The sequence below is a fragment of the Cornus florida genome, unplaced genomic scaffold (assembly GCF_030987335.1).
Source record: "Cornus florida cultivar Cherokee Brave unplaced genomic scaffold, ASM3098733v1 CherokeeBrave_3.0.0_Hap2_Chr03, whole genome shotgun sequence".
In the NCBI taxonomy this organism is placed as follows: Eukaryota; Viridiplantae; Streptophyta; class Magnoliopsida; order Cornales; family Cornaceae; genus Cornus; species Cornus florida.
The window spans coordinates 7,487,712-7,515,464 of record NW_026775573.1 but is presented as its reverse complement, the minus strand read 5'-3'; the positions used below and the strand labels follow the sequence as shown (position 1 = coordinate 7,515,464).

At 33.8% G+C, this 27,753-nt stretch overlaps 3 protein-coding genes across 3 annotated transcripts; all 3 read right to left on the bottom strand.

Annotated features, from left to right (window-relative positions):
• Positions 1–28: 28 nt before the first annotated feature.
• Positions 29–688, bottom strand: LOC132301031 (RING-H2 finger protein ATL51-like). Its single transcript, XM_059798325.1, has one exon. It carries the CDS (start codon positions 686–688, stop codon positions 29–31), a length of 660 nt encoding a protein of 219 aa, XP_059654308.1.
• Positions 689–13,234: 12,546 nt separating this feature from the next.
• Positions 13,235–13,894, bottom strand: LOC132301030 (RING-H2 finger protein ATL51-like). The gene has a single exon (XM_059798324.1). It carries the CDS (start codon positions 13,892–13,894, stop codon positions 13,235–13,237), a length of 660 nt encoding a protein of 219 aa, XP_059654307.1.
• A 12,544-nt stretch (positions 13,895–26,438) lies between these two features.
• LOC132301029 (RING-H2 finger protein ATL51-like) lies at positions 26,439–27,098 on the bottom strand. Its single transcript, XM_059798323.1, has one exon. It carries the CDS (start codon positions 27,096–27,098, stop codon positions 26,439–26,441), a length of 660 nt encoding a protein of 219 aa, XP_059654306.1.
• Between the last annotated feature and the right edge of the window lie 655 nt (positions 27,099–27,753).

Genomic DNA, 27,753 nt, shown 5'->3' with positions numbered 1-27,753 from the left:
TAAGTAAAAATAAAACCTAATGGATCAATTAGGTTTCCATCTCAAAACGGCACAGGGGACAGTAGTGGCTGGTCTTTAGCCACCGATGAATACAAATTCCATGATATGGATGAGAACATGGCATGCTAGTAATCAAGTCTTCGTGACAAAACATCTCCAAACAAATCGAGCAGTGATCAATAGAACCAGAACTATCGAATTTCATCTCCTTCAAGGCGTCTAGAGATGATTGTGTTGCTGGAACGAGCTGCAATGCCCCATAGTCCTCCTCCATTGACTCATCCATAGCCCAGGCCATTGAAGACTCCTCCTCCTCCATAGCTTGACTTTCATTATCGGACTCAACCTCATCATCGACATTAATGGCAAGAATAACTACAGGTATGGCAGTGTGAGGAATACCAGTTCTATCGTTGTTCAGGAAACGAGAGAAAGATAGGAGCTGAGGACATATGCGGTCTATCATGTCTACCGTGACTCTCATCCTCTCAAGGATGGGAGAGAAGAATGATCGTGCAGTTTCATCAGATTCTAGCGCACACGCCGGAAAGAGGGAATAATCGAAATTCACAGTCCGATTTCTTTGCACGTGTACTGCCATGCCAAGCATTTCAGACGTTCGCCCTCCGTCGTCCTCTTGCTGCAATTCATAAACTTCTCTGTCTAGGTGCCATTCTTGCCCTACCATCTTCAACCACACACAGATAAACTGTATGCAAAAATCAAGAAATCCAAACCCAACTTCTGAAAAGCGCCGCCGAAATATTAGGGCTTTCTATCTAAAACGTCGTATTGTTAGCAAACCAGATACAAACTGGATGCACAGTGGCTGCCTCCGAAACAAGAATTATTAAGGTTTTTGTAGGCGAAAGTTGGGCAGGCCCAAACGGAATGGGCCGGACGGGTTGGGTAGCCGCCAAACTTCGGCCCTTTTTTTTTGTTTTTTTTTTTTTTTTTCTCTCTCTCTCTCTCTCTCTTTTTTCTCACTTTTTCTCCTTTTCCATGTTTGAAAATATAAAATTTTCTTAAAAAAATTTAATTTTCAATTGATTAATAGTATGCCATTTGAACTCATCAAACGGATGGGTATTCTGATTGATTATTATTTTTTGCTTCACTCCAGTTTTATTTTCATTAATAAAACAAAATTAAAATTCACCTTATTTTATTTTAAATATAAAAAAAAAAATAACAATTTTATTTGTTATTCAAAAAACTTTTACTTTCAAATTATTCCAAAACAAAACCATAAAACAAACATATTTATATATCTAGGAAAGTCCGACTAACACGAGTTGTGAGACCAAATCCAAAATTTCAAATTATTTCAAAAGAAAATCCTAAAACAAACTTATACATAAATATTTATATATAAATTTATTTAGGAGGAAGGAAGACACCAAACAGAAGGTTCCAATGACACAAATGGGTGATCGTGTATGACCCAAAATTAAAACAAATTGGGCAAATTGCTAATCCATCACATTGGAACAATCCTCAACCAATACTTTTGTGAAAATCTTAACATTTGATCTACAAAGTTGGAAACTTAAAAGGAAGGATTAATTGAAATCGCACGGAGCGAAAGAGTGAAAAAATACAAGTACGAAAGTGATAAAATTTAAGTTACACATAATTGGAATAAGAGCAAAATTAATCATGTGTGGAGCGTGAGCGAGGCACTCGTTTATAAGAATTTTTTTTTTTTTTTTTTTTCATTTATAAGAATTTGAGTCAAGGGTCGGATTTGTTGAGATTATGACTCAGAATCTTAATTTGATTAGGTTTTTTCTTTTAGATGTGAAAATTTATGGACCATGTGGTCCAACCAATCATAACCCAATAGACAATCAAATATGTCAATCTTATTACAAAGCCACTTGTGAGTAATGATTGGTCGTGAAATAAGCAAGAAAATAAAAAAATAAAAGTGAAAGAGGAAAATGAAAACAGAAATGGTTTTCCGCATGCATTTCCTAAATTGTAACAAATACTCTGTTATATACTGAATGTGCAAATATTTTCTTGGTCTAAAAATAGTCTTACATTTTCTAAAATATTAAACAAATAAAGACATTTTCTTAATTTAAAACTTGAAAAACCTAAAATTAATTTATAGAAATAAAAATAAAATAAAAATACTAACGGCTTAAAATATTGATTGTTAAGGATAGTTTGAAATTTTAATAATTTTTTTTAGGTCAAAATTGACAATCCAACATATCCACAGTTTCAAATGTTAATAATTTATATACGCAACGCATCATAGAAAAACACACTTCTTGTGCTTTGGGCCCCTAAGTGTTGCACTAAAATTGGCCAGCATTTTGGTCGCCTTACATGGATTGTTTTTAGTTGTTTTGTTGCTTTGATTCTCTGTTTTATCTTCACAAAAAATTAACATTTCAACCCAAAGGAAGACGACAATAAATGGGTAAAAACATCTAATTGGGGAAATCTTTATAATTTGCTTTAAGTCAATCTACTAAATTTGAAATTAAGATGAGATATCGGTTTTGATGCGAAGGTGGACTTCACATGATAATATCAATTTCATCACTTGAATTTGAACTTGGCGTATTGATAATATCAATTTCATTACTTATGTCTTTGTGACAAATGGTCCCACAGGCATCAAAAGTCTTACTAGAGACACCTGGATAATAAATGTGTATTTTTTTTTTTTTAAAAAAAAAAAAGAAAGATTGGAAGTACTCAAGAGAGCTTGCATAATTGAAATGATTCCGCCCAAGTAATTCACTACTCAGATTGCTCATTGTTCACTTATTGCCAAGTGAATTCTTTGATCTTTGTTTTGATCTATGTTAATGATATAAATCATTACTGAAAATGATGGTTAATTTGGTTATTAAGTGTCTCGAACAGTTTCTTGAAGCAATTTTTTTTTTATTAAAGATTAATTGGGCAACATAAATATATATTTTAAAAAAAAAAAATTTATCCCTTTTCAGTTGAATATTACTGACAATTTTAAACTTCCAGATGCAAAAACTAGAGAAAGTGACTTCTAGTGTGTGTAAGTCTGTGTGTGTGTATATATATATATATATTCCTTTTGAAATGAGCCGCACTTTAACCTTTATCTCTTGCCAGTGGCGTAACCAGAAATTTTCTTCAGTGGGGGCAATCTTTAATAGCAATAATATATATATATATATATATATATATATATATATATATATATATAATTTGAATTAAAATAATATATGTAAAAATTAAAACATTGATTCATAATATTTTTATTTAGTACATTCATAACTGCCCTTGACGATTTTTTCATATTCTAAAAGCGTTGAATAATAACATTATTGTCAACAGTACTAAATATGTCTCTCTCAATATACACAATCATAATATCATTCATTGCTGTTTCAAAATTGAGTTCATTCAAATAAATATACTAAAAAAAAATTCATATTCAATAAATCAAAAATAAGATATGAAAAAGAAAATAATATAGTTACTTTTTTTTTTTTTTTTTTTCCTTGTTGGTACTTCATACACACTTGTCTCTTATAACATAGTTACTTAAATCTAACTATTCTAATTCTACTATATTACATATGTAAAAAAAATAAAAATAAAATTACATGATAACCAATTTCATTCTAAAAAATTCTATGGTAACAAACATTCTTAATAACTATTATGTCAGACTGTCAATCTACTCATAATAAAAATTCATTCATATTAAAAATAAAAAAATAAAATAAAAAGCATGATATGAAGATAACTAACTTTATAAATTAAAACCAGATAATCCAATCAATCGGAAAATTTGATAGAGTAAGTGAATATGTGATTCCATTAAAAGAACAATTATACAAACTAAATTTTGAAAGAAGAAGCCGTAAAATAATTTTGATAGTAATAACTAATATTTTTTCTAATTAAAATTATAATATCAAATAATAATTTTAAATTTAGATTATTAAAAATATATATATCAGATTACCTGCAGTATTTGTTTGGATTTTGTGAAGTAAACAGCGTATTTGTTTGTAATAAAGTCAAAAGTGTGAAAGAATATCTTATTTTTTTGAGGAAAGTAGGAAATAAAAGGGGAAAAAAAATATTATATTTTTTTGAAAGATTATATTCTTTTTTTTTTTTTTATAAAACCGTGAATGGTCTTTTGGTTATATATATAGTATATATATGTGCACTGTCAAGTTTTAGTGGAGACAATTATATAAATATAAAAATCTTTCCATATAAAATTAAATTTTTTTTAAAAAAAAACTAAAAGTTCAGTGGGGGCAGCTGCCCCCACTTGTCTCTCTGTGGCTACGCCACTGTCTCTTGCTACATAATATTTTCTACCAGTTACTTACAACCACGTACGGTAATTGGGTCACTGGTTTTTAAAATAAAAGACAGTTTTTTTTTTTTTTGGTAGAATCCACTTCACTGTGTGGTAAGCTTCTCAAACTCCAAAGCCATCACTGGTAGCAAAAGCGAACCTCCTCTTGCCAAGTGTATATATAAAGTAAAACTTCTTTTTATATGTATTTGTGTGACATTCCTGTAGGAATTAAGTACACGTGTGACAGTACTACACTAGAAAACCTAGTTAGGTTTCAATGGGATGAGAGAAAAGCACTAGGCCAGATCGGCTCTAACAACTCAGTAATACAAAAAGTTACAAACTTATACTTCAGAGCAAAAATCAAAATTAGCATTACACTAATTTATTTTTACGATGAATTGCATTAAACTTTATGTCTATTTATAGCGTTTTGCAATAAATTTCTTTTTAAATTTTTTTTATCAAAAAATTCCATCTAAAATATTTTACTAAAATATTTCTACCAAGTTAAGATGGTTTTATTATGCAATTCAGGGGATATTAAAAGAAAGATTGTCTACAAAACCTACAAGTTCTGGATCTCTTTTTATTATGCGTCATCTCATCTCGTAATCGGAATTATGACATGTGTGAGCGTGTGCAGGTGGCACCATTAAGATATCACACTGGGCTAGCTACAAGTACACAATTCCACATCGTCTGAGTGTAAATGAGACAAGTGTTATATGTAGATTTAACACCCTTTTATAGCACAATTCCTCAACTCATTTTACGTATTTTTTTAAAAAAAATTATAAGGAAATATTTTTGAAAATATATGTCCACCTTCAAAAGTGTTTCCCAAAATTTCCAATAGTTTTAACAATTTTATTTTATTTTATTTTTTGGTAATTAAGTATTAACAACTTTTCTAATAAGGTAAGTATGAAAAAATATTTTTAGGTTATTAGATAAAATAATTTACTTGGTCCACAAGGAAGTGGGACCCCACTTGGTCCCCAAGTAGCCGCTTACAACAAAATGTCCTAACAAGATTAGGATTATACGTACTCCCTTCGTCCCATATTAGTTGTCAAATTTAAAAATTTTGACTCATAATTTTTTTGAGTCAAAGTTAATTACCGAAATAGATCTCTAGTATGGGATATAGGTAGTATATAAGTATATTAAAGATATATGATTAAAAATGATATCAAATAATTCAAAAATAAAAGATGGTAGTGAGTCAAAGTTTTCAAAATTAACAATTATTATGGGACGGAGGTAGTATATAAGAGTTGTACAACCTAATATATCTCTGCTTATACAACTTTCCAAATATCACTAGTTTGTAATTACATATATAATCGTCTCCAAAAAATTTTCTAACAATATTAGATTCATTCATAAACCCTAATATATATATATTTGTGCTTATTCCTTTTCAGAACTCATTATAATACATCGTTGTTCTCTTGCTAGTTTTATGTGGTTTTGAAGATGGTAACCCCGAGCCTAATTTGGGACCTAGACCGAGATGTCACATATGTTACTGAAATTGATGGATTGCAATTCCAATTGTCACCTTCTGATTTACACGTCTTTACAGTATGTGTGGATCGCTATACACACAACAATTAATTACGAAGTAAAATATTAATAGACTCAATACAGAGATTGCTTCTATATGCTGTCGCGTATGCTATAATCTGATGACATGGCATACCTATTCTTCCATGACTGTCTCTCTTCCATTGGAGGAACCTTAGATGATCGACTTTATGTGTCGTGATCTCCTCGATCTTTCTCATGTCTTAAACGATGATAAAACTCGTATTCCCCGTACTGTCACACACCAACCTAGTTATCCTTTACGTAACAATCCATACTATGGAAAAAGACGAGGTTGGGTCCGAAATGGAGAAGTCTATGTCTCGGGCTATTGAGGATTCAATGGAGGGCTATGTGGCGTCGCAGCTGGTACATCTTCGTACTTAGAAAGCCAAGAGAATGAGAAAAATGGTTAAAAATATCATTTCATATTTCTATTTTTTTTTTCATTTTTTTACATTTTAACTAACAAGGGTCAAAGTATATTAATTAATACTAGTAGAAAGTTAGTTATGAGAATTAATTTTTGTCTGCAATGAAGGTATGTAGTTTTATTTATTTTTACGTGTTTTGCTTGGTTTCTATATGTACTATTGTTCCAAAGGTGGGTTTTTTTTTATTATTTTTATTTTTATTTTTTTGGGAATGGGTAAGCTTTTATATAAAAAGATAGTAATTACAGGCCCAAAGTTGGACATAACCAACATGAGGAACAATCTCCAAAGGAACAACAAAAACAATAATAATGCTTGACCATTGGCAAAAGAACATCCTTTGGCAAATAAATCCTGCAATTGCCTCATTGTAATGATGCTTCTCAAATCAGCTCCACACTTAAGTTGTATTGAAGCCATTTTGCGTCTCTATTTCTAAAGGCTTTGATATCGATGCAGTTCTTGATCATTATTGTGATGATGTAAGGAGGAGAGGATCTATTTCTAAAGGCTCGTGCATTCCTTTCTTGCCAAAGGAAGTAGATATATGGCTGCTGAAAGGAGAAGTTTGTGGGTAAGCCACGGGCCATGGGACCATGTACTAGAACACTAATCAATGAGCTCTCTCCAACTGTTAGGCTTGGTGTAGAAACCCGCAGCATGCTGTATAAACTCCCAAATAGTACTGCTGTATCTGCACTTGAAGAAGAGGTGGTCCAAGGATTCCCAGTCAGCAAGGCAGAGATAACAAGCATTGGTGTAATGTTTTTTCCTCATTACAATAGAATCCAGTGTATAAAGTCTTTCCTTGAATGTCATCCGCATAATGTGACCATGTTTTGGAATGTGATTCTTGAACCAGACGAGGTGTTGCCAGGAAAATACCAAAGAGGGTGGTGCAAAATATTCCATTGTAAGCCTGTGAGAGTAATCAAGAGTGGCACTTGGTAGCCACTGTACCAAATCAGGGACTGTGGATGGAAGTCGGAGGGATTGAATCTGAGTCAAGAATGATTGTGACTGAAAGAATTGGATCTGCTGCAAAAAACTTGGGACTGCCCATTGAGATCGAGTTAACAACAAGATTTTCCACCTTAAGTTGGGAATCCAGCTGTAGTATTTCACTGTCAATTATGTGAAGCTGTGAGTATATAGGGTGTCTAACCATTAGCTTGTGTTCCTTCCATCTCCAACCCTGTGTTTAACAAGTCCTCTTGTCATGTCCCTTAACTTGAGAATTCTTAAATTGGCATTTTTCATGGATGGATTTTTTTTAGTTTTAAATCTATTCAAACATCACATTTTTTTACCTTTGAATTATTTGGTCTCTTAAATATATGAGAATGCAAGTTCAAACTCTCAAAGCATTCACTATGTACAATTAATATTGTTAGGTATATAAATCAATTAATGGAGACTATACTCAATAATAGTTCACTCCAGCATTCAGCTGCAATCTCAGGGATCATACTATACAAATATTATATTGTGAGCTCGGGACCAAAACGAATAATATCATATCATGTGGTGAAGTGGATAATGCAAATAGTATCAGAATCTCACCCAGTCAGAAGTGTGTGTGGCCAACGATGACGTAATTGCCCCCTTAAGGAGGTTATGATCAATTTTGGCAACCTTGTTGGTAAATGGTGGGTATGTGTGAGCAGTGCGAGCGTGACATTGACAGGTTATCGGTGTATAATTTCACATTACCTGGATGTAGAAAGGGCATGATCCCACATCAAGAAGCTAGCTTGAGCTCACTCTTACATATTACTTATACAAACTCCTTAAAATTTCAAAAAAATAAAATTATATATCAAATTTTTCAAAATTAAATAAATCATCTTTTCTTACTTTAAGTGCTCTTTGAAAACTCTATTATGCGTTTAATTCTGAATGGATTAAGCACTTATCTAATTAAGTGTCTCTTATAATACAAATTTGAAATCATTAACAGTGACAAGTGCCATTTAAAATGGGTAAAATTTTAAGTGAGAGACATCACTTATAATTAAACTAAATGCTTAAATTGAAAATTTTAAAAAAAATTTTAAAAAATATTTACTAGTTTTTTTTAATTAGTACTTAAAAACTCAACACTTAAAATTTAATTCTTAAAATTTTTAATATTTAATTTTCAATTTTATCAAAAATCACCCTAGTTATTATAGAAAATATATGTAAGTAGGTTGAGGATATTTTTTTGGTTCAATAGTTGGGCAAACTAAACTAAAAAAATTAAATTTTATATGCAATTAATATGCTCAGAAGAGAAGTGACATAGTCAAATGAAATATGTTAAGATTTAACTGCACTTGACGCAGGGCACTTTGTCAAGGAAGGAGTCCAATTAATTATAAGGCCACATTTTTTGAAAATATCCACATCAAAATATTCGACGCGTGGATCACCCAGCCTCTTGTTTTTATCTTGTTACCCTTATTATAAGATGTAATAACCGCGCCGCCACTCCGCATGCGCTGTTTTTGGAGATAAGTATCCACATCGATGCGGAGTGTGGACCCAGCCTCGTGCTCTTACCTTTTTACCCTTTATAAGATGTAATAGCCACCATATCCACATCAAAAATAGGACGCGGAGCGACGATCCCAGGCTGCTGCTTTTACCTTTTAACCCTTTATAAGATGTAATAACCGCGCCGCCATTCCTACATACTTTCCAAAAGAAAACCCTAATATTTTTCTACCAAACATACACATTTTTCCTGCTTAATTACTTTTTCAGAACTCACTTTTGTCTGTTGATAGCTTTCGATTCTGCAGTTTGTGTGTGGTTTGAAGATGGTAAACCCAAGCCAGTTCTGGGAATTAGATCAAGATGTTATGGAACTTCATGGATTTCAATTGCCGCCGTCTGATTGGCTTGTCTTGAAAGTATGTGTGCATCACGTTATCCAAACAGACAACAATGAGTTGATGGAAGTAGATTACCCTCAAAGAGATTTGTTCCTAATGCCGTCGTCTGTGATAGAGTCCGATGACACGGCAGCCGCGTACTCATATTTCTATGGCAAAGTCTCTCCCATGGGAGTCACCGTAGATGGCCGTATGTGTGAAGAACTAGTCTCACTCTCTCGTGTCTTGAACCTCAACAGAACTGGTATTGCCCATAACGCCTTACCCGTTGTTATTCTTCTTGTAACAATCGAGGATATGGAGGCGGTAGATGATGTTGACTCCGATATGGAGATCACACAATCATTTCGGATAGATGAAGATTTTGTTGACCCTGATGCTTTCCAATGGTCCTTCTCACATGATCATTCTCTTCCCTTGATAGCATCTGCCTATCACTATACATACCACGATGATTCGGTGGAATTAGAAAATCCCACTGAGATCACACAATTGCTCGCTGTGCCGTTCTGTGTGCTAGAGTCTGATGATGATGAGCCTGCACGCTTATTCTTCTCTACCGCACTCACTCACATGGGAGTCATTGTAGATGGCCCTCTCTTGGATCAGCTCCTCGATCATTGTCGTCACATGAACGATGTAAGAACCTTCCATATATATACCAACAACACCATACCCACTGTTTTTCTTGACGTAGAAGTTCGAAGATGGCCGTCCAATTACTATATATATGGAAGTACCGATGATGATGCAATAGCTCGAGCTATGGAGGAGTCAATGGAGGAGGCCAAGCAGATGGTACCGGCAAGTCCATCTTCTCTCGACACGTTGGAGAAGGTGAAGTTTGATGGTTCTTGTTGCATGAATCATCAGTGTTTGGTTTGTTTGGAGACGTTTCTAGTGGATGAGGTGATCACTTGCATGCCGTGCTCCCACCTCTACCATGAAGACTGCATCATTAAGTGGCTAAAGACCAGTCATGTTTGCCCATTGTGCCGGTTTCAGATGCCAATTAACTGAATCAGACTATAGTATTGTTCAATGTTCATTGTTGTATGTTCAGTTGTGTTATGAGACAATTTTGTATATAATTAATGAAGGTTGTATGTTCATGTTTGTTGTTTTCTATGTTCATGGATGATGGTTCTATGTGATCAGTTGTGTTATGAGTCTCTGGACTGGATATGTTTCCCTGTGCTGGGTATGTGATGCACTCATCCTCCAGAAAGTGATCACCTAGTGAGACAATTCCTCACATTTCAAACCTATGCTCACAGGGTCTCACAGGAAGAAGAACAACTGTAGTCAACACAAATACTAGAATTTTTATGACTTAGAATGTCTTTTGTAGACATCCCATTTTTTTCTTGTCCCGTGAAGTTGCACTGCCAATACATTTAGGGTTCAAATTAATAGCAAAAGTGGGTTATCTCTACCAATTGGTACTATAGGTAAATATGTGTGCTTTTTTTAATTTAATTTTTTTATTTTTTTATATACCTTTCCATTTTAATTACTGACATTTTTAAACTTCCATATGCAAAAACTAGAGAAAGTGACTACTAGTGTGTGTTATATATATATTCCTTTTGAAATGAGCTGCAGTACTTTAACCTTTTTCTCTTGCCACATAATCTTTTGTAACAGTTACAACCACGTACAGTGTTTGGAACCTCATCCAATTGGACAGACATTCCTTTTCAATTTTCATTTTCTGTGGAAAAAAAAAAGAAGGGAAAAAGTGAGAAATATCCACTCCAAATAAAAAAAGAAGAAGAAAAAAACAGAAAGAATATCCAAGTATGCACTTGTTAGATGGAGTATGAAGAGACCACAAACAATGACTTGACAGTCCTTGGAGATGAAAAGTAAGAAGCAATTGCATTACCCACTCTTATGCAAGCCATAAACTTTTCAGTATTAACAGCTTCAGAGAGGGAAGTGTTTTTTTTTTTTTTTTTTTTTTTTTTTTTTTTTTTTTTTTTTTTTTTTTAGTTTTTGGGTCATCCCATTTCTTCATTAAGTGCTCATACAGTTCTAAGGTTTGGAATTTTATTCAGAGCATTGTAGGCTTCTATATACTTCCTAACTGCTGGTCTGACTTGGTACAATGGTGTTCAATTCACTGGAACTCCACTCAGTTCTTGACTCACAAGCTATTATGGTCTGCTGCAATTTACTTTCTATGGCAAGAAAGAAATGCAATAGTTTTTAGGAATGCTGCAGCCCCTCCCCAGCATATTAGCTCACAGATTAAGTCAAGCGCTATGACAAGACTTGCTACCATCAAGCTAAGAAGAACTTCGGATTTGAGACTCATTTCAAAAGAACAGCTCATGTGGGCACAACTGGTTACTGTCTTGAGGTTAACACAACTTACCATGGTGTCAATGCCCTGCACTAGTTTACCTGGTATTAAAAATGGTGTCAATGGCTTGGACTAGTTAGTCTCTGTGCAGACATGGGTTGATTGGTTGTTCCCTCTACTTTGTTCTTATGTCTTCTTACTTGCAGTCTTCGTTTGTTTTGTAATCTTGGTCTTTGTTTGTTTTGTTTGGTGTTTCCCCCTACTTGGGGCTCAATGTACATTCTATTCTATTTATGCACAAGCTTATCTTTAACCAAAAAAAAAAAAAAAAAAAAAAACCCCAAGATAATTTAATAGACTTATATATTTTACCATGTACTGCAAGAGATTGTTCTAACTTCGTAGGTCTTTTTTTTTTTTTTTTTTATTTCAGTTGAAAGGGTAAGGTTTAATAAAGAAAAAATAAGAGCTACATGAATGTACAGCCCGAAGGCAAAAACCATAGATACAAATCAACCATATCCAAACTATCAAGCAACCTAAATTCAGCAAATCTCTTGCCTTGTACCAGTAACATGCAATTAAACCCATGGACCAGATAAAACTCCAAGCACAGCAACCCAATCATCCCAAAGTAAATGACAGTGCATTGCAATTACTCTACCACAAGGGCCATCACTGGATCTTCCTACTGCATTCCTTTCATTCCAGATAAAGTAAATGGCTGCAGATAGTACAAGTTTATGGGTGGTGAATTGTTTTGTTGTCCAAAACTTAGAGCACCAAGCAATGAGGTCTACCCAATTGTCTGGTTGGATATAAAAGCCTGCCACATGCTGAATAAACTTGAAAATGATGCAATAAAACTTTGCCAAGGAAATTAATTATGTTCAAGTATATATAGAGGGAAGAGCATAGTTAGTCTTGCGAAAAAGCATCACAAACAGGTTTCAGTGAGATTATGTTTTCCATGCATTTTGGATTTGAGTTTCTTGGAAAGAAAATTCACTCCAAAATTATGATCCACTTTAATATGGTTCTGCTGGCTAGCGAGGCACTAATCTCAATCAAACGTACAGCCCCAAGAAAAGTTAATCCTAGGCTCTTAATTCATTAGGAGGTCTCATTAATCTACGCAGCTAATTGATTCTTATCATTAATTTCTTGATACTTTCACTCTATGGGAAAGAAACAAATGGAAGAAGATAATCCAATGACACTCATGAAGTTCATCATCAAATCTCATATCGATCCAGTCCTGTGGTATATGAAAATTGGTTACCAATGACACTCATGAAGAACCATTTACCAGAAGTGGATTAGTAGCTAGCCTTGAGAAATTTGTTATCCACCGTCAGACCTGCATGTAGGCAACCACATAAAACAATCCCTCTTAAACCAAATGAAACTCCCAAAAACTGGCAACCATATCTGATGTAAAAGAGCTAAATGGTTCCATATTTGTTAAAGTCAACGTAGAAGAAATATCTTCATTGAATACAAAATATACACAGAACATAGAACCTTCATTGCATAGCTTGTGATATCATCTACAAAGAATCACAGAACCTTCATTGTATACAAAATATATTGAGCCTTACAACACACAAGTAAAAGTTTAAAACCTTCATTACATTCCTTCTATACAAAATTCAGTTTCATATATAAGTAAAAATAAAACCTAATGGATCAATTAGGTTTCCATCTCAAAACGGCACAGGGGACAGTAGTGGCTGGTCTTTAGCCACCGATGAATACAAATTCCATGATATGGATGAGAACATGGCATGCTAGTAATCAAGTCTTCGTGACAAAACATCTCCAAACAAATCGAGCAGTGATCAATAGAACCAGAACTATCGAATTTCATCTCCTTCAAGGCGTCTAGAGATGATTGTGTTGCTGGAACGAGCTGCAATGCCCCATAGTCCTCCTCCATTGACTCATCCATAGCCCAGGCCATTGAAGACTCCTCCTCCTCCATAGCTTGACTTTCATTATCGGACTCAACCTCATCATCGACATTAATGGCAAGAATAACTACAGGTATGGCAGTGTGAGGAATACCAGTTCTATCGTTGTTCAGGAAACGAGAGAAAGATAGGAGCTGAGGACATATGCGGTCTATCATGTCTACCGTGACTCTCATCCTCTCAAGGATGGGAGAGAAGAATGATCGTGCAGTTTCATCAGATTCTAGCGCACACGCCGGAAAGAGGGAATAATCGAAATTCACAGTCCGATTTCTTTGCACGTGTACTGCCATGCCAAGCATTTCAGACGTTCGCCCTCCGTCGTCCTCTTGCTGCAATTCATAAACTTCTCTGTCTAGGTGCCATTCTTGCCCTACCATCTTCAACCACACACAGATAAACTGTATGCAAAAATCAAGAAATCCAAACCCAACTTCTGAAAAGCGCCGCCGAAATATTAGGGCTTTCTATCTAAAACGTCGTATTGTTAGCAAACCAGATACAAACTGGATGCACAGTGGCTGCCTCCGAAACAAGAATTATTAAGGTTTTTGTAGGCGAAAGTTGGGCAGGCCCAAACGGAATGGGCCGGACGGGTTGGGTAGCCGCCAAACTTCGGCCCTTTTTTTTTGTTTTTTTTTTTTTTTCTCTCTCTCTCTCTCTCTCTCTTTTTTCTCACTTTTTCTCCTTTTCCATGTTTGAAAATATAAAATTTTCTTAAAAAAATTTAATTTTCAATTGATTAATAGTATGCCATTTGAACTCATCAAACGGATGGGTATTCTGATTGATTATTATTTTTTGCTTCACTCCAGTTTTATTTTCATTAATAAAACAAAATTAAAATTCACCTTATTTTATTTTAAATATAAAAAAAAAAATAACAATTTTATTTGTTATTCAAAAAACTTTTACTTTCAAATTATTCCAAAACAAAACCATAAAACAAACATATTTATATATCTAGGAAAGTCCGACTAACACGAGTTGTGAGACCAAATCCAAAATTTCAAATTATTTCAAAAGAAAATCCTAAAACAAACTTATACATAAATATTTATATATAAATTTATTTAGGAGGAAGGAAGACACCAAACAGAAGGTTCCAATGACACAAATGGGTGATCGTGTATGACCCAAAATTAAAACAAATTGGGCAAATTGCTAATCCATCACATTGGAACAATCCTCAACCAATACTTTTGTGAAAATCTTAACATTTGATCTACAAAGTTGGAAACTTAAAAGGAAGGATTAATTGAAATCGCACGGAGCGAAAGAGTGAAAAAATACAAGTACGAAAGTGATAAAATTTAAGTTACACATAATTGGAATAAGAGCAAAATTAATCATGTGTGGAGCGTGAGCGAGGCACTCGTTTATAAGAATTTTTTTTTTTTTTTTTTTTCATTTATAAGAATTTGAGTCAAGGGTCGGATTTGTTGAGATTATGACTCAGAATCTTAATTTGATTAGGTTTTTTCTTTTAGATGTGAAAATTTATGGACCATGTGGTCCAACCAATCATAACCCAATAGACAATCAAATATGTCAATCTTATTACAAAGCCACTTGTGAGTAATGATTGGTCGTGAAATAAGCAAGAAAATAAAAAAATAAAAGTGAAAGAGGAAAATGAAAACAGAAATGGTTTTCCGCATGCATTTCCTAAATTGTAACAAATACTCTGTTATATACTGAATGTGCAAATATTTTCTTGGTCTAAAAATAGTCTTACATTTTCTAAAATATTAAACAAATAAAGACATTTTCTTAATTTAAAACTTGAAAAACCTAAAATTAATTTATAGAAATAAAAATAAAATAAAAATACTAACGGCTTAAAATATTGATTGTTAAGGATAGTTTGAAATTTTAATAATTTTTTTTAGGTCAAAATTGACAATCCAACATATCCACAGTTTCAAATGTTAATAATTTATATACGCAACGCATCATAGAAAAACACACTTCTTGTGCTTTGGGCCCCTAAGTGTTGCACTAAAATTGGCCAGCATTTTGGTCGCCTTACATGGATTGTTTTTAGTTGTTTTGTTGCTTTGATTCTCTGTTTTATCTTCACAAAAAATTAACATTTCAACCCAAAGGAAGACGACAATAAATGGGTAAAAACATCTAATTGGGGAAATCTTTATAATTTGCTTTAAGTCAATCTACTAAATTTGAAATTAAGATGAGATATCGGTTTTGATGCGAAGGTGGACTTCACATGATAATATCAATTTCATCACTTGAATTTGAACTTGGCGTATTGATAATATCAATTTCATTACTTATGTCTTTGTGACAAATGGTCCCACAGGCATCAAAAGTCTTACTAGAGACACCTGGATAATAAATGTGTATTTTTTTTTAAAAAAAAAAAAAAAGAAAGATTGGAAGTACTCAAGAGAGCTTGCATAATTGAAATGATTCCGCCCAAGTAATTCACTACTCAGATTGCTCATTGTTCACTTATTGCCAAGTGAATTCTTTGATATTTGTTTTGATCTATGTTAATGATATAAATCATTACTGAAAATGATGGTTAATTTGGTTATTAAGTGTCTCGAACAGTTTCTTGAAGCAATTTTTTTTTTATTAAAGATTAATTGGGCAACATAAATATATATTTTAAAAAAAAAAAATTTATCCCTTTTCAGTTGAATATTACTGACAATTTTAAACTTCCAGATGCAAAAACTAGAGAAAGTGACTTCTAGTGTGTGTAAGTCTGTGTGTGTGTATATATATATATATATTCCTTTTGAAATGAGCCGCACTTTAACCTTTATCTCTTGCCAGTGGCGTAACCAGAAATTTTCTTCAGTGGGGGCAATCTTTAATAGCAATAATATATATATATATATATATATATATATATATATATATATATATAATTTGAATTAAAATAATATATGTAAAAATTAAAACATTGATTCATAATATTTTTATTTAGTACATTCATAACTGCCCTTGACGATTTTTTCATATTCTAAAAGCGTTGAATAATAACATTATTGTCAACAGTACTAAATATGTCTCTCTCAATATACACAATCATAATATCATTCATTGCTGTTTCAAAATTGAGTTCATTCAAATAAATATACTAAAAAAAAAATTCATATTCAATAAATCAAAAATAAGATATGAAAAAGAAAATAATATAGTTACTTTTTTTTTTTTTTTTTTTCCTTGTTGGTACTTCATACACACTTGTCTCTTATAACATAGTTACTTAAATCTAACTATTCTAATTCTACTATATTACATATGTAAAAAAAATAAAAATAAAATTACATGATAACCAATTTCATTCCAAAAAATTCTATGGTAACAAACATTCTTAATAACTATTATGTCAGACTGTCAATCTACTCATAATAAAAATTCATTCATATTAAAAATAAAAAAATAAAATAAAAAGCATGATATGAAGATAACTAACTTTATAAATTAAAACCAGATAATCCAATCAATCGAAAAATTTGATAGAGTAAGTGAATATGTGATTCCATTAAAAGAACAATTATACAAACTAAATTTTGAAAGAAGAAGCCGTAAAATAATTTTGATAGTAATAACTAATATTTTTTCTAATTAAAATTATAATATCAAATAATAATTTTAAATTTAGATTATTAAAAATATATATATCAGATTACCTGCAGTATTTGTTTGGATTTTGTGAAGTAAACAGCGTATTTGTTTGTAATAAAGTCAAAAGTGTGAAAGAATATCTTATTTTTTTGAGGAAAGTAGGAAATAAAAGGGGAAAAAAAATATTATATTTTTTTGAAAGATTATATTCTTTTTTTTTTTTTTATAAAACCGTGAATGGTCTTTTGGTTATATATATAGTATATATATGTGCACTGTCAAGTTTTAGTGGAGACAATTATATAAATATAAAAATCTTTCCATATAAAATTAATTTTTTTTTAAAAAAAAACTAAAAGTTCAGTGGGGGCAGCTGCCCCCACTTGTCTCTCTGTGGCTACGCCACTGTCTCTTGCTACATAATATTTTCTACCAGTTACTTACAACCACGTACGGTAATTGGGTCACTGGTTTTTAAAATAAAAGACAGTTTTTTTTTTTTTTGGTAGAATCCACTTCACTGTGTGGTAAGCTTCTCAAACTCCAAAGCCATCACTGGTAGCAAAAGCGAACCTCCTCTTGCCAAGTGTATATATAAAGTAAAACTTCTTTTTATATGTATTTGTGTGACATTCCTGTAGGAATTAAGTACACGTGTGACAGTACTACACTAGAAAACCTAGTTAGGTTTCAATGGGATGAGAGAAAAGCACTAGGCCAGATCGGCTCTAACAACTCAGTAATACAAAAAGTTACAAACTTATACTTCAGAGCAAAAATCAAAATTAGCATTACACTAATTTATTTTTACGATGAATTGCATTAAACTTTATGTCTATTTATAGCGTTTTGCAATAAATTTCTTTTTAAATTTTTTTTATCAAAAAATTCCATCTAAAATATTTTACTAAAATATTTCTACCAAGTTAAGATGGTTTTATTATGCAATTCAGGGGATATTAAAAGAAAGATTGTCTACAAAACCTACAAGTTCTGGATCTCTTTTTATTATGCGTCATCTCATCTCGTAATCGGAATTATGACATGTGTGAGCGTGTGCAGGTGGCACCATTAAGATATCACACTGGGCTAGCTACAAGTACACAATTCCACATCGTCTGAGTGTAAATGAGACAAGTGCTATATGTAGATTTAACACCCTTTTATAGCACAATTCCTCAACTCATTTTACGTATTTTTTTAAAAAAAATTATAAGGAAATATTTTTGAAAATATATGTCCACCTTCAAAAGTGTTTCCCAAAATTTCCAATAGTTTTAACAATTTTATTTTATTTTATTTTTTGGTAATTAAGTATTAACAACTTTTCTAATAAGGTAAGTATGAAAAAATATTTTTAGGTTATTAGATAAAATAATTTACTTGGTCCACAAGGAAGTGGGACCCCACTTGGTCCCCAAGTAGCCGCTTACAACAAAATGTCCTAACAAGATTAGGATTATACGTACTCCCTTCGTCCCATATTAGTTGTCAAATTTAAAAATTTTGACTCATAATTTTTTTGAGTCAAAGTTAATTACCGAAATAGATCTCTAGTATGGGATATAGGTAGTATATAAGTATATTAAAGATATATGATTAAAAATGATATCAAATAATTCAAAAATAAAAGATGGTAGTGAGTCAAAGTTTTCAAAATTAACAATTATTATGGGACGGAGGTAGTATATAAGAGTTGTACAACCTAATATATCTCTGCTTATACAACTTTCCAAATATCACTAGTTTGTAATTACATATATAATCGTCTCCAAAAAATTTTCTAACAATATTAGATTCATTCATAAACCCTAATATATATATATTTGTGCTTATTCCTTTTCAGAACTCATTATAATACATCGTTGTTCTCTTGCTAGTTTTATGTGGTTTTGAAGATGGTAACCCCGAGCCTAATTTGGGACCTAGACCGAGATGTCACATATGTTACTGAAATTGATGGATTGCAATTCCAATTGTCACCTTCTGATTTACACGTCTTTACAGTATGTGTGGATCGCTATACACACAACAATTAATTACGAAGTAAAATATTAATAGACTCAATACAGAGATTGCTTCTATATGCTGTCGCGTATGCTATAATCTGATGACATGGCATACCTATTCTTCCATGACTGTCTCTCTTCCATTGGAGGAACCTTAGATGATCGACTTTATGTGTCGTGATCTCCTCGATCTTTCTCATGTCTTAAACGATGATAAAACTCGTATTCCCCGTACTGTCACACACCAACCTAGTTATCCTTTACGTAACAATCCATACTATGGAAAAAGACGAGGTTGGGTCCGAAATGGAGAAGTCTATGTCTCGGGCTATTGAGGATTCAATGGAGGGCTATGTGGCGTCGCAGCTGGTACATCTTCGTACTTAGAAAGCCAAGAGAATGAGAAAAATGGTTAAAAATATCATTTCATATTTCTATTTTTTTTTTCATTTTTTTACATTTTAACTAACAAGGGTCAAAGTATATTAATTAATACTAGTAGAAAGTTAGTTATGAGAATTAATTTTTGTCTGCAATGAAGGTATGTAGTTTTATTTATTTTTACGTGTTTTGCTTGGTTTCTATATGTACTATTGTTCCAAAGGTGGGTTTTTTTTTATTATTTTTATTTTTATTTTTTTGGGAATGGGTAAGCTTTTATATAAAAAGATAGTAATTACAGGCCCAAAGTTGGACATAACCAACATGAGGAACAATCTCCAAAGGAACAACAAAAACAATAATAATGCTTGACCATTGGCAAAAGAACATCCTTTGGCAAATAAATCCTGCAATTGCCTCATTGTAATGATGCTTCTCAAATCAGCTCCACACTTAAGTTGTATTGAAGCCATTTTGCGTCTCTATTTCTAAAGGCTTTGATATCGATGCAGTTCTTGATCATTATTGTGATGATGTAAGGAGGAGAGGATCTATTTCTAAAGGCTCGTGCATTCCTTTCTTGCCAAAGGAAGTAGATATATGGCTGCTGAAAGGAGAAGTTTGTGGGTAAGCCACGGGCCATGGGACCATGTACTAGAACACTAATCAATGAGCTCTCTCCAACTGTTAGGCTTGGTGTAGAAACCCGCAGCATGCTGTATAAACTCCCAAATAGTACTGCTGTATCTGCACTTGAAGAAGAGGTGGTCCAAGGATTCCCAGTCAGCAAGGCAGAGATAACAAGCATTGGTGTAATGTTTTTTCCTCATTACAATAGAATCCAGTGTATAAAGTCTTTCCTTGAATGTCATCCGCATAATGTGACCATGTTTTGGAATGTGATTCTTGAACCAGACGAGGTGTTGCCAGGAAAATACCAAAGAGGGTGGTGCAAAATATTCCATTGTAAGCCTGTGAGAGTAATCAAGAGTGGCACTTGGTAGCCACTGTACCAAATCAGGGACTGTGGATGGAAGTCGGAGGGATTGAATCTGAGTCAAGAATGATTGTGACTGAAAGAATTGGATCTGCTGCAAAAAACTTGGGACTGCCCATTGAGATCGAGTTAACAACAAGATTTTCCACCTTAAGTTGGGAATCCAGCTGTAGTATTTCACTGTCAATTATGTGAAGCTGTGAGTATATAGGGTGTCTAACCATTAGCTTGTGTTCCTTCCATCTCCAACCCTGTGTTTAACAAGTCCTCTTGTCATGTCCCTTAACTTGAGAATTCTTAAATTGGCATTTTTCATGGATGGATTTTTTTTAGTTTAATCTATTCAAACATCACATTTTTTTACCTTTGAATTATTTGGTCTCTTAAATATATGAGAATGCAAGTTCAAACTCTCAAAGCATTCACTATGTACAATTAATATTGTTAGGTATATAAATCAATTAATGGAGACTATACTCAATAATAGTTCACTCCAGCATTCAGCTGCAATCTCAGGGATCATACTATACAAATATTATATTGTGAGCTCGGGACCAAAACGAATAATATCATATCATGTGGTGAAGTGGATAATGCAAATAGTATCAGAATCTCACCCAGTCAGAAGTGTGTGTGGCCAACGATGACGTAATTGCCCCCTTAAGGAGGTTATGATCAATTTTGGCAACCTTGTTGGTAAATGGTGGGTATGTGTGAGCAGTGCGAGCGTGACATTGACAGGTTATCGGTGTATAATTTCACATTACCTGGATGTAGAAAGGGCATGATCCCACATCAAGAAGCTAGCTTGAGCTCACTCTTACATATTACTTATACAAACTCCTTAAAATTTCAAAAAAATAAAATTATATATCAAATTTTTCAAAATTAAATAAATCATCTTTTCTTACTTTAAGTGCTCTTTGAAAACTCTATTATGCGTTTAATTCTGAATGGATTAAGCACTTATCTAATTAAGTGTCTCTTATAATACAAATTTGAAATCATTAACAGTGACAAGTGCCATTTAAAATGGGTAAAATTTTAAGTGAGAGACATCACTTATAATTAAACTAAATGCTTAAATTGAAAATTTTAAAAAAAATTTTAAAAAATATTTACTAGTTTTTTTTAATTAGTACTTAAAAACTCAACACTTAAAATTTAATTCTTAAAATTTTTAATATTTAATTTTCAATTTTATCAAAAATCACCCTAGTTATTATAGAAAATATATGTAAGTAGGTTGAGGATATTTTTTTGGTTCAATAGTTGGGCAAACTAAACTAAAAAAATTAAATTTTATATGCAATTAATATGCTCAGAAGAGAAGTGACATAGTCAAATGAAATATGTTAAGATTTAACTGCACTTGACGCAGGGCACTTTGTCAAGGAAGGAGTCCAATTAATTATAAGGCCACATTTTTTGAAAATATCCACATCAAAATATTCGACGCGTGGATCACCCAGCCTCTTGTTTTTATCTTTTTACCCTTATTATAAGATGTAATAACCGCGCCGCCACTCCGCATGCGCTGTTTTTGGAGATAAGTATCCACATCGATGCGGAGTGTGGACCCAGCCTCGTGCTCTTACCTTTTTACCCTTTATAAGATGTAATAGCCACCATATCCACATCAAAAATAGGACGCGGAGCGACGATCCCAGGCTGCTGCTTTTACCTTTTAACCCTTTATAAGATGTAATAACCGCGCCGCCATTCCTACATACTTTCCAAAAGAAAACCCTAATATTTTTCTACCAAACATACACATTTTTCCTGCTTAATTACTTTTTCAGAACTCACTTTTGTCTGTTGATAGCTTTCGATTCTGCAGTTTGTGTGTGGTTTGAAGATGGTAAACCCAAGCCAGTTCTGGGAATTAGATCAAGATGTTATGGAACTTCATGGATTTCAATTGCCGCCGTCTGATTGGCTTGTCTTGAAAGTATGTGTGCATCACGTTATCCAAACAGACAACAATGAGTTGATGGAAGTAGATTACCCTCAAAGAGATTTGTTCCTAATGCCGTCGTCTGTGATAGAGTCCGATGACACGGCAGCCGCGTACTCATATTTCTATGGCAAAGTCTCTCCCATGGGAGTCACCGTAGATGGCCGTATGTGTGAAGAACTAGTCTCACTCTCTCGTGTCTTGAACCTCAACAGAACTGGTATTGCCCATAACGCCTTACCCGTTGTTATTCTTCTTGTAACAATCGAGGATATGGAGGCGGTAGATGATGTTGACTCCGATATGGAGATCACACAATCATTTCGGATAGATGAAGATTTTGTTGACCCTGATGCTTTCCAATGGTCCTTCTCACATGATCATTCTCTTCCCTTGATAGCATCTGCCTATCACTATACATACCACGATGATTCGGTGGAATTAGAAAATCCCACTGAGATCACACAATTGCTCGCTGTGCCGTTCTGTGTGCTAGAGTCTGATGATGATGAGCCTGCACGCTTATTCTTCTCTACCGCACTCACTCACATGGGAGTCATTGTAGATGGCCCTCTCTTGGATCAGCTCCTCGATCATTGTCGTCACATGAACGATGTAAGAACCTTCCATATATATACCAACAACACCATACCCACTGTTTTTCTTGACGTAGAAGTTCGAAGATGGCCGTCCAATTACTATATATATGGAAGTACCGATGATGATGCAATAGCTCGAGCTATGGAGGAGTCAATGGAGGAGGCCAAGCAGATGGTACCGGCAAGTCCATCTTCTCTCGACACGTTGGAGAAGGTGAAGTTTGATGGTTCTTGTTGCATGAATCATCAGTGTTTGGTTTGTTTGGAGACGTTTCTAGTGGATGAGGTGATCACTTGCATGCCGTGCTCCCACCTCTACCATGAAGACTGCATCATTAAGTGGCTAAAGACCAGTCATGTTTGCCCATTGTGCCGGTTTCAGATGCCAATTAACTGAATCAGACTATAGTATTGTTCAATGTTCATTGTTGTATGTTCAGTTGTGTTATGAGACAATTTTGTATATAATTAATGAAGGTTGTATGTTCATGTTTGTTGTTTTCTATGTTCATGGATGATGGTTCTATGTGATCAGTTGTGTTATGAGTCTCTGGACTGGATATGTTTCCCTGTGCTGGGTATGTGATGCACTCATCCTCCAGAAAGTGATCACCTAGTGAGACAATTCCTCACATTTCAAACCTATGCTCACAGGGTCTCACAGGAAGAAGAACAACTGTAGTCAACACAAATACTAGAATTTTTATGACTTAGAATGTCTTTTGTAGACATCCCATTTTTTTCTTGTCCCGTGAAGTTGCACTGCCAATACATTTAGGGTTCAAATTAATAGCAAAAGTGGGTTATCTCTACCAATTGGTACTATAGGTAAATATGTGTGCTTTTTTTAATTTAATTTTTTTATTTTTTTATATACCTTTCCATTTTAATTACTGACATTTTTAAACTTCCATATGCAAAAACTAGAGAAAGTGACTACTAGTGTGTGTTATATATATATTCCTTTTGAAATGAGCTGCAGTACTTTAACCTTTTTCTCTTGCCACATAATCTTTTGTAACAGTTACAACCACGTACAGTGTTTGGAACCTCATCCAATTGGACAGACATTCCTTTTCAATTTTCATTTTCTGTGGAAAAAAAAAAGAAGGGAAAAAGTGAGAAATATCCACTCCAAATAAAAAAAGAAGAAGAAAAAAACAGAAAGAAATATCCAAGTATGCACTTGTTAGATGGAGTATGAAGAGACCACAAACAATGACTTGACAGTCCTTGGAGATGAAAAGTAAGAAGCAATTGCATTACCCACTCTTATGCAAGCCATAAACTTTTCAGTATTAACAGCTTCAGAGAGGGAAGTGTTTTTTTTTTTTTTTTTTTTTTTTTTTTTTTTTTTTTTTTTTTTTTTAGTTTTTGGGTCATCCCATTTCTTCATTAAGTGCTCATACAGTTCTAAGGTTTGGAATTTTATTCAGAGCATTGTAGGCTTCTATATACTTCCTAACTGCTGGTCTGACTTGGTACAATGGTGTTCAATTCACTGGAACTCCACTCAGTTCTTGACTCACAAGCTATTATGGTCTGCTGCAATTTACTTTCTATGGCAAGAAAGAAATGCAATAGTTTTTAGGAATGCTGCAGCCCCTCCCCAGCATATTAGCTCACAGATTAAGTCAAGCGCTATGACAAGACTTGCTACCATCAAGCTAAGAAGAACTTCGGATTTGAGACTCATTTCAAAAGAACAGCTCATGTGGGCACAACTGGTTACTGTCTTGAGGTTAACACAACTTACCATGGTGTCAATGCCCTGCACTAGTTTACCTGGTATTAAAAATGGTGTCAATGGCTTGGACTAGTTAGTCTCTGTGCAGACATGGGTTGATTGGTTGTTCCCTCTACTTTGTTCTTATGTCTTCTTACTTGCAGTCTTCGTTTGTTTTGTAATCTTGGTCTTTGTTTGTTTTGTTTGGTGTTTCCCCCTACTTGGGGCTCAATGTACATTCTATTCTATTTATGCACAAGCTTATCTTTAACCAAAAAAAAAAAAAAAAAAAAAAAACCCCAAGATAATTTAATAGACTTATATATTTTACCATGTACTGCAAGAGATTGTTCTAACTTCGTAGGTCTTTTTTTTTTTTTTTTTTATTTCAGTTGAAAGGGTAAGGTTTAATAAAGAAAAAATAAGAGCTACATGAATGTACAGCCCGAAGGCAAAAACCATAGATACAAATCAACCATATCCAAACTATCAAGCAACCTAAATTCAGCAAATCTCTTGCCTTGTACCAGTAACATGCAATTAAACCCATGGACCAGATAAAACTCCAAGCACAGCAACCCAATCATCCCAAAGTAAATGACAGTGCATTGCAATTACTCTACCACAAGGGCCATCACTGGATCTTCCTACTGCATTCCTTTCATTCCAGATAAAGTAAATGGCTGCAGATAGTACAAGTTTATGGGTGGTGAATTGTTTTGTTGTCCAAAACTTAGAGCACCAAGCAATGAGGTCTACCCAATTGTCTGGTTGGATATAAAAGCCTGCCACATGCTGAATAAACTTGAAAATGATGCAATAAAACTTTGCCAAGGAAATTAATTATGTTCAAGTATATATAGAGGGAAGAGCATAGTTAGTCTTGCGAAAAAGCATCACAAACAGGTTTCAGTGAGATTATGTTTTCCATGCATTTTGGATTTGAGTTTCTTGGAAAGAAAATTCACTCCAAAATTATGATCCACTTTAATATGGTTCTGCTGGCTAGCGAGGCACTAATCTCAATCAAACGTACAGCCCCAAGAAAAGTTAATCCTAGGCTCTTAATTCATTAGGAGGTCTCATTAATCTACGCAGCTAATTGATTCTTATCATTAATTTCTTGATACTTTCACTCTATGGGAAAGAAACAAATGGAAGAAGATAATCCAATGACACTCATGAAGTTCATCATCAAATCTCATATCGATCCAGTCCTGTGGTATATGAAAATTGGTTACCAATGACACTCATGAAGAACCATTTACCAGAAGTGGATTAGTAGCTAGCCTTGAGAAATTTGTTATCCACCGTCAGACCTGCATGTAGGCAACCACATAAAACAATCCCTCTTAAACCAAATGAAACTCCCAAAAACTGGCAACCATATCTGATGTAAAAGAGCTAAATGGTTCCATATTTGTTAAAGTCAACGTAGAAGAAATATCTTCATTGAATACAAAATATACACAGAACATAGAACCTTCATTGCATAGCTTGTGATATCATCTACAAAGAATCACAGAACCTTCATTGTATACAAAATATATTGAGCCTTACAACACACAAGTAAAAGTTTAAAACCTTCATTACATTCCTTCTATACAAAATTCAGTTTCATATATAAGTAAAAATAAAACCTAATGGATCAATTAGGTTTCCATCTCAAAACGGCACAGGGGACAGTAGTGGCTGGTCTTTAGCCACCGATGAATACAAATTCCATGATATGGATGAGAACATGGCATGCTAGTAATCAAGTCTTCGTGACAAAACATCTCCAAACAAATCGAGCAGTGATCAATAGAACCAGAACTATCGAATTTCATCTCCTTCAAGGCGTCTAGAGATGATTGTGTTGCTGGAACGAGCTGCAATGCCCCATAGTCCTCCTCCATTGACTCATCCATAGCCCAGGCCATTGAAGACTCCTCCTCCTCCATAGCTTGACTTTCATTATCGGACTCAACCTCATCATCGACATTAATGGCAAGAATAACTACAGGTATGGCAGTGTGAGGAATACCAGTTCTATCGTTGTTCAGGAAACGAGAGAAAGATAGGAGCTGAGGACATATGCGGTCTATCATGTCTACCGTGACTCTCATCCTCTCAAGGATGGGAGAGAAGAATGATCGTGCAGTTTCATCAGATTCTAGCGCACACGCCGGAAAGAGGGAATAATCGAAATTCACAGTCCGATTTCTTTGCACGTGTACTGCCATGCCAAGCATTTCAGACGTTCGCCCTCCGTCGTCCTCTTGCTGCAATTCATAAACTTCTCTGTCTAGGTGCCATTCTTGCCCTACCATCTTCAACCACACACAGATAAACTGTATGCAAAAATCAAGAAATCCAAACCCAACTTCTGAAAAGCGCCGCCGAAATATTAGGGCTTTCTATCTAAAACGTCGTATTGTTAGCAAACCAGATACAAACTGGATGCACAGTGGCTGCCTCCGAAACAAGAATTATTAAGGTTTTTGTAGGCGAAAGTTGGGCAGGCCCAAACGGAATGGGCCGGACGGGTTGGGTAGCCGCCAAACTTCGGCCCTTTTTTTTTGTTTTTTTTTTTTTTTTCTCTCTCTCTCTCTCTCTCTTTTTTCTCACTTTTTCTCCTTTTCCATGTTTGAAAATATAAAATTTTCTTAAAAAAATTTAATTTTCAATTGATTAATAGTATGCCATTTGAACTCATCAAACGGATGGGTATTCTGATTGATTATTATTTTTTGCTTCACTCCAGTTTTATTTTCATTAATAAAACAAAATTAAAATTCACCTTATTTTATTTTAAATATAAAAAAAATAATAACAATTTTATTTGTTATTCAAAAAACTTTTACTTTCAAATTATTCCAAAACAAAACCATAAAACAAACATATTTATATATCTAGGAAAGTCCGACTAACACAAGTTGTGAGACCAAATCCAAAATTTCAAATTATTTCAAAAGAAAATCCTAA